Source organism: Mus pahari, chromosome 23 (assembly GCF_900095145.1).
Source record: "Mus pahari chromosome 23, PAHARI_EIJ_v1.1, whole genome shotgun sequence".
NCBI classification, from domain to species: domain Eukaryota; kingdom Metazoa; phylum Chordata; class Mammalia; order Rodentia; family Muridae; genus Mus; species Mus pahari.
Genome location: NC_034612.1, coordinates 28211771 through 28220258, shown reverse-complemented (window position 1 = coordinate 28220258; position 8488 = coordinate 28211771). Strand labels below are relative to the sequence as shown.

The 8488-nt window shown below is 44.5% G+C and overlaps 1 protein-coding gene across 2 annotated transcripts in view; it reads right to left on the bottom strand.

The window, feature by feature from the left end:
* The window catches only part of Zscan21 (zinc finger and SCAN domain containing 21), a 13484-nt gene extending 5205 nt beyond the window's left edge, over window positions 1-8279 (bottom strand). Inside the window, exons 1-3 of one of the 2 annotated variants that reach the window (XM_021222625.2) lie at window positions 8183-8279; window positions 2008-2722; window positions 1064-1256 (exon numbers count right to left, since the gene is read on the bottom strand). In XM_021222625.2, the coding sequence (XP_021078284.1) occupies window positions 1064-1256; window positions 2008-2637 (823 nt within the window). In that variant the 5' untranslated portion in view covers window positions 2638-2722; window positions 8183-8279. The remainder of the gene's footprint in view (window positions 1-1063; window positions 1257-2007; window positions 2723-8182) is intronic. The other variant, XM_021222626.2, reaches the window with a different exon arrangement.
* Window positions 8280-8488: the final 209 nt, after the last annotated feature.

Genomic DNA, 8488 nt, shown 5'->3' with positions numbered 1-8488 from the left:
GGCAGAGGGGCAGAGAGGCAGAGGGGCAGAGGGGCAGAGAGGCAGAGGCAGGTGGATTTCTGAGTTCCAGACCAGCCTGGTCTACAGAGTGAGTTTCAGGACAGCCAGGACTACACAGAGAAATCCTGTCTCAAAAAAACAAAAAACAAAACCAAAACAACAACAAAAAAGAGCAGAAACTACTAGTATAAAATAAGGCTGTTATGTAAATCATGATTTGTGGAGATCTGAGCTAGGGAACAGCTAGTTTTCCTAATGTACTTTTTTGAGTCTCAAGAAACCCAGACTGGTCTTGAATTCTCCATGTAGCCAAGGCTGACCCTGAATTTGAGTGCTAGGGTTGCAGGTGTGCACCACCACATATGGTTTAATTGGTACATGGGATGGAACCCAGGACCTTCTGCATGCTACTCCAGCACTCTTCAATGTGAACTCCATTTCCAGTACCTACCCTAGCTTTTGACTTCTGAAGTCTGCAGAGGTTCAAAAAGGTTCCATCTTTTCCAGACCTAGCCTGTACGTCCTGCTCTGTATCCCAGGAAACTACCCTCAAGCCTAAACCCTTCTCATGTTGTCTAGCTGTGCTTGAGTCTGCCAGTGGGTACACCAAATGATGTAAGGGCAGGGACAGTGTAACAGGCTATTCCATTTTCTCTTTACCCAATGGCAAGACCTGGAGCAGGGCTCCTGGCATGGGACTCTTTCCTTCCCTACCAAGGCTCAACTCTTATCCGGCTCTGGTAATAACAGGTCCTCCTTCTTGGTCCTTCAGGCTCATAGACAGTCATACCTTGCCACTGTCATCCAGTTTAGTGCTACATTGGCTCATCCAACCTGTCCATATCTCTCAATCAGTCTCACTCCTTTTAAAAACCGAGCTCTCTCCGTTCAACCCTCTGCAAGCATGCTACCTGGCCTGGTGCTGGGTAACTGTCCGAGGCAATAGGGTTTGGGAGAGGAAAGTGCATGCCTTTTGCTTAGTCTCCTCTACCAATCAGGTCAATCAGAGGTTACCTCTCAACTGGAGTTATAGACTTCTCTGAACACTGAGAGGGGTCCTTACCTTGGCGCTTTCTTGGATCCTGAGTGAAAACCTCCTCCTCACCAGTCTCTTGGATGTACAGGGGCCCCCAAAACTCATATTTAGGGCTGGCATCCACGGGTTGGGTCTCAGTATTGCTTAAGGACTCCACTGCAGTTCCTGAAGTTGACATTTTCTCCCAAGACTGCTTCTGTTCATTTGGAGGAGATGAGACCTAGAGACAATAAGAAATGGCTAGCTGTGTGCACAGCTGACTCAAGAATGAGAAAAATCTCAGGAGAGCTATGCAGAACTTTTAGAAGGAAAGGAAAACACCCATCCCACTTGGTTCCCAAGGTTATTTCAAGATAAGATCAGACAATAGGGGGAAATATATCCAGCTCCCCAGAAACTTCTGTCTGGTTAATCTTTGTTGGACAGTGTTGAATAACAGTTTCTGCCTTCCATCCTATAGAAAACAACTTAAATTAGCTTCAGGAAATCCCTGAAACTGACCAGATTTACTAGGCTCCTTCCTGCCAGAATAAGCAGTAACAGCTAGAATTCCTCTGAGACTAGGAACAGAGCTGCAAAGGAGATGCAGACCAGTTGAGCCTCCTGAGACAGAGTACTCTCCCACCTGTTAAGCAGTGAGTATGCTCCAGGTATCCAGCTCATCTGTGATCTGTCACAAATGCTGGGGTGGGCTATGGTGATGCAGCTGTCTTTGAGTCATTTCTGCTCCTGTAAGTAACCCTTCACCCATATTCCTGTTAAGTAACCCAAATAAAACCCCGAAGTCCAAGTTTACCAAGTTGGACTTTGGTGGTATCTGTACAGTCTGCCATAGATTCCCTAATGGGGTGAGTTGATGTGTGTATTACATCTCCCCATGGACAATTTGCATACAACAGAAGGACAAGCCTCAATTCCTGCCTAGGATTTTATATTCTGGGTCTCCTAGCATCTGATGGCCTCCCACCTACCTGCAGTCCTGGCTCATCGAGTTCTTGCTCCAGGTCTTCCAGGAGAGTGACGGCCTCCTCTGCGCTTTCAGGGCAGTGCTGCTGCACCCAGGTCTGGAGCTCTCGGGGCAGGATGGTCAGGAACTGCTCCAGAACCAGTAGCTCTAGAATCTGCTCTTTGGTGTGGATCTCGGGCTGTAGCCACTCACAACAGAGCACCCGAAGCTGGCTCAGTGCCTCTCGGGGGCCAGGAGTGTCATGGTACCCAAATTGCCTGAAGCGCTGTCGGGATATCTCTGGGCTAGGGTGGCCCTTGTCCTTCTCTTCATCCTCTTCAGCTTTAATGGTCGAAGGTCCCAAGTGCTCAAGGGTATCTTGGTACCCAAACTGCTGGAAGCTCTTACGGGATAGCTCTAGGCTAGGGTGGCACTTGTCCTTCTCTTCATCCTCTTCAGCTTTAATGGTCGAAGGTCCCATTGGCTCCAGAGTGTCTTGGCTCCCAGACTGTCTGAAGTGCTTACGGGATAGCTCTAGGGTAGGGCGGCACTTGTCTTTCTCTTCATCCTCTTCTACTTTAATGGGCGAAGGTCCCATAGACTCCTGAGGTGGCCTGGGGCCCAGAACTGTGGCCATGCCCACCACCTTAGTCATCACACAGATTCCAGAACCAGCAGGACTCTTACGAGTAGACCTGGTACCTTTGGGTTTCTGGTTCTTAAAGTGCCACTCTTCAAACCTACAAAAACATAGTTGCCATAAAATTATCAAAAAATGAAAATATGTTTTTCTGAGTTTTATCACAGGGGCCACCAGACAACTACCATATAAAAAGTATTGTTCAGAGGTGATATGATGGCTCAGTGGATCAAAGTGCTTGCTGGAAGGCCTGGTTTGGCCCTGGTGGCCCACATAGTGGTATATGGAAAGAACCAACTTGTGCAAATTGTCCTCTGACCATATGTGCACCTCACACACACAAATGTTCTCTCTCCTATGTAGAATGTGAAGAATGGGACTAGACATCAAAGAGATGTGTAAGGGGTAAAAGGAGTATGAGGGAGACAAGAAAAGGAACTAAGGCCGGGCGTGATGGCGCACGTCTTTAATCCTAGCACTTGGGAGGCAGAGACGGGCAGATTTCTGAGTTCAAGGCCAGCCTGGTCTACAAAGTGAGCTCCAGGACAGCCAGGGCTCTACAGAGAAACCCTGTCTTGAAAAACCAAAAAAAAAAAAAGAAAGAAAGAAAGAAAGAAAAGGAACTAAGGACTGAGTATGATCAAAACAGTTCTATGTGTTGTGACTGTATGAATAAGAACGGCCCTCTAGAGGCTCAGAGACTATACTACTTAGAAGGATTACAAGGATTAGGAGGTGTGGCCTCATTGGTAGAAATGTGTTATGGGGGTGGACTTTGGGGTTTCAAAAGCCCACACTAGACCCAGTGTTGCTCTCTCTGCCTACAGATCAGAATGTAGCTCCCAGCTACTGCTCCAGTGCTTGCCTGCATGCCACCATGCTTCCTGCCATGATGATAATGAACCTAACCTCTAAAACAGTAAACCAGCTTTTAGTTAAGTACTTTCTTTTGTAAGAGTTGGCTTAGTCATTGTGTCTCTTAGAGCAATACAAGAGACTAAGAAGGTATGCATGAAGTATCATAATGAAGCCTATTACTTTGTACAAGTAATACATACAAAATACTATTAGTAAAGTAGATATTGTTTGAAATCACTCTGGAGTCAGCTAAGTAGACCCTACTTTCATTTGACTGAGATATGTCTATTTTCCCTAAAAGTGGTATAATTTTAAAAATAGATCTTTGCTACAAACACTGTTTCACGTCTTATGACTATAGGTATCTTAGTTTCTTTTTTTTCTTTCTTTCTTTTTTTTTGGTTTTTCGAGACAGGGTCTCTCTGTAGAGCCCTGGCTGTCCTGGAACTCACTCTGTAGACCAGGCTGGCCTCAAACTCAGAAATCCGCCTGCCTCTGCCTCCCAAGTGCTGGGATTAAAGGCGTGCCACCATGCCGGTCTGGTATCTTAGTTTCTATGATTTCAGCAAACTATCTAATACTGTCTGAACATTAAAAAAAGGAGACTAGTCAAATGACTGTGTTTGTCAGCATGAGCATGTATGTCCCAGGCTGGAATTATCTAGCTTATTAAAAATAATGGAATATAAGAGTTGGGAAGCTAGTTCAAAAGTAGAGTATCTGCCTTGTGGATACAAAGCTTTGGGTTCCACCCCCCAGCACCAAATACACTGATGAACAAAAATTTAAAAACAAAAATAGTGAAAACCTAATTAGGATGCACACTGAATTTTACCTGACTTACTTTAAGGAGAACATATTCAATTTATTTTTCCTTTTTGGGTTTGGGTTTGTGTGACTGTGTGTGAGACGTGTGTGTGTGTATTTATATGTACAGGTGAGCTTGCCTGTGCATGCATGTGTGTGTAGTAGGCCAGAGGTCAATGTCAGAGGTCTTCCTCTATCACTACTCATCTCATTGTTTTGAGACAGGGTCTCTCACTGAACCTGGAGTGCATGGACCAGCTAGGCTGGCTGACTGGCCAGTGAACTCAGGTATCTGTCAGTCTCTGCCCTTCTATTACTGAGATTTTAGGTATAAGCAGACACATCTGGGCTTTTACCTGTGGGCTCAGATACTCATGCTTGTACAGAACACACTTTACCAACTAAGTCACTTCCCAAATCTCATATTCAAGTTTCTTTTATGTGTCTTTAGCTGAAAGTGAACAAATAAAACTTGTATATGTGTATGTGTGCATGCATGCACAGCACACACCCTTGTGCATTTGAAGAGGTCAGTGTGGGAAACCCTAGAGATACAGGCATTTGTGAACTGCTCAACATGAGTGCTGGGAACCAAATGTGAGTCCTCTGCCAAGAGCAATACATATTCTTTTTTCTTTTCTTTTTCTTTTTCTTTTTTTTTTTTTTTAGACAGGGTTTCTCTGTATAGCCCTGGGTCCTGGAACTCACTTTGTAGACCAGGCTGGCCTCAAACTCAGAAACCCGCCTGCCTCTGCCTCCCGAGTGCTGGGATTAAAGGCATGTGCCACCACGCCCAGTGCAATACATATTCTTAACCATTGAATCATCTCTCCAGTTTCTTCCCTTTATAATAAATCAATTGTGTGTGTGTGTGTGTGTGTGTGTGTGTGTGTGTCTGTGTCTGTGTCTGTGTACGGGAGGGGAGTATGCAGGAGGAGGTATACATGCCATAGTATGTACAGAGGTTAGAGGTCAAAGCTCTTCAGTTCTCTCCTTCCACCATGTGGGTTCCAGAATCAAACTCAAGCCAGCATGCCTGGGGACAGCCTGTTTACTGGCTGACCCATCTCTTGTGGCCCTGCAGTTACATTTTATTTTATTTTATTTTATTTTATCTATAAGAGTACACTGTAGGACTGGTGAGATGGCTCAGCAGGTAAGAACACTGTCTGATCTTCCAAAGGCCATCCCAGCAACCACATGGTGGCTCACAACTATCTGTAATGGGATCTGATGCCTTCTTCTGGTGTGTCTGAAGACAGCTACAGTGCAATTACATATAATTATAAATTAATCTTTGAAAAAAAAAAAAAAAGAGTACACTGTATCTGTCTTCAGACACCAGAAGAGGTCAACAGACCCCCGTTACAGATGGTTGTGAGCCACCCTGTGGTTGCTGGAATTGAACTCAGGATCTCAGGAAGAACAGTCAATGCTCTTAACCACTGAGCCATCTCTCCAGCACCCCCTAGAAATTTTTTTTTTTTTTAAATAACAGAAGAGTGGATGGGAAAACAGGGTCTCACTGCATACATAGTCTTGGCTGGCCTGGAAGGCATAAGAGATTGGCCTACTTCTCCTCCTGAGTGATGGGATTAAAGCTGTGTCACCAAGTCCAACATACAGTTATTTAGTCTGACAAAGATATATATTGCTAAAAAAAAAAATTCATAGAAAAAATTCAATCAAAATACGTGATACAAACAAAAAATGCTTAAAAATATTTTTCTTCTAAGTTTTGAACATTTGGTATCTCCCTTAGAATATCTTCTGACTAACTGACCACTGCCATCTGACCACTGGGTGTACCCTGCCTTCCTGCACCTTTCTACTTAGTGGGAGATGAGAAGCAAGGAAAGGTGAGTTTCATCCTCTCACTCTCTTACTTATATTTAGTAAGAGAATGCATAAATGAAATTTTGATGCTTGCGATGGGACAGCTGGCTGCCATCCCAGCATTCTGAGACAGGTCAAAGCCAGAACCTTAGCTGCATGGTGAGATGCACAGCAGTACCCTCTCTCTCTAAAACAAACAAACAAAAGAAGATTAAAAAAAAATAAAATAAAAGGGAGGTGGGGAGAAGAACAGGGTGGGAGATAGGCTAAGAAGCAGGAAAAAAGAAAAACTTCCACATGACTGACATGTTGTGTTTTATTTTGTTTTTGTTTTGTCAAGATTTTAAAAAAACATCTGGTAATAAAGTATCTTGGCATCCTGCTCCCTGCACACAAAGAAAGCCAGTATTTAACATTTGGTAATGCTGAGCTTGCCATTTGAAGATGCCCTCCAGGTCTTGGTTTCTGAAAATTCCTTAAATAGTCATAAAATCAAAAAGAATGTGGGTAGAAGAACAGGTCTAATTTAACACTTTCATAGAAAAAAAAAAAAAAAAAACTTTAAAAAGGCTACCTAAAGCAGGGTGTGGTATGCACACCTTAATCCCAGCACATGGGAGGTAGAGGCAGGGAGATCTCTTGAGTTAGAAGCCAGCATAGTCAACAGAGTTCTAGGACAGACAGGGCTACACAAAGAAACCCTGTTTTGAAAAATAACAAAAAACAAAAACAAAAACAAAGCTATCGAAAGGTTTAATTCAGCTGACAAGATGGCTCAGTGGGTAACAAATGCAACCGACCTGCTGCTGGTTTTGAGACTGGTGTCCATATAATGGAAGGGAAGCACTCAACTGTGCCAACTGTCCTTTGACTGACACATTGACACACACACACACACACACACACACAGTGTAAAAATAAAAACCTAACTCTCAAAGTCTAGCAGCAGAAGCATAAGATGTATTCAAGACAGGCTTTTGGTCACTTCCCAATTTTTCCCTCCTTTATGCGAATTCTGCAGTTTATAAGTCCCTCCCCCCACTCCCTTAATCAGCCTCAAATTCATTCTGTGCAAGACGAAGTATAAATAGATAAAACTATCACAGATTGCAGCAAATGAAGAGCAATTGCTACCCAGTAGTAGATATGCCCTTAAGACATTCTGTACTTGGAAACTCCAAGCTGAAGTCATGGTGGTGCAAACCTGTAATTACAGCACTGAAGAGAACAGAGACAGGAGGATCACCAATTATACACCAGCCTAGGCTACACAGTAAGACCCCGTCTCAAACCGAGCAAACTAATTTTCAAGAAGCTTCTAGGCAGGCCAATAATTCTGAAGCGCATAACTGCTGGGCAGATCTAGTAGCTAAGAAATTCTGAGTGAGCCAAATTCTGCATCATTTCAATAGCCCTGAACCAATACTCAGTTTCTCTTCTGAAGCCTTCCACCACTTGAAAAACAATTTTCGTGTATTGATTTTTTTGTTGTTGTTGTTCACAATTCTTTTAAGTGTTTCAACAGATTTCCAACTATGTCAGTCACCAAATAAATCAATCACCTTTCTATCCTATACGCGTTTTACAAACGATCGTCTAAAAATCTTTCCAGACTTGAGCAAATCCTTGTCCTGTGCGCACAAAGCCCAACGGGACTAATTCCCCGCCTGGATTGGACATTACTCAAGACTGATGAGATTCGGGTTTTCACAGAGGTTTCTACACTTGGGCTTATTCTTAACAATTAGTTCTGAGTTTAGATCTCAGGGCTCTTGCTGGGGAAGAAAGAAGGCAGTTTCCGTCAGGTAACAGACAATAACAGAGAGTCTAGAAATGCGATTCCGGAAGCAAAAGAATCAGGGTTTTGTTCCAGGGAGCCCTCGGGGGTGGAAAAGGCTTTCCTTGGAGCGGGCGCCGACAACGGCTGGGCGGGGCGCTCCTCCTCAGACAATCTCCCAGAACCACCACGGAGGAATTCCCCGAACCAGACCCACAGTCGCTAAACCCGTCCCACCCTCTCTAAACCTTTCGGCCAACGCTCCCCGACCGCTAGGCTAACCTGGGACTCGCAGGCTCACCGTGACTCAGAACCGCTTTGGAGTCTGGAATCCTCACAGCGGCTGAACGACAGCACAACCGGAAGCGCGTCAGAGCCCCGCCCCTCTGGAGCGGGAGCAGCCGCCCCTCTAGGAATCCGAGAGTTCTCGGTATCCTGTTTCACCAGAGACTGCGACTGTCATAGTTGTGATCTGTTTCTCCCCCTATTTCTTTTTTATTCTCATTCTCTCTTCCTCCCCCTCCCTTTTCTTTCTTTCGTTCATTCTTGTTTTTGGAGAGTTATGCGGCCCTGGCTGCCCTGAAACTC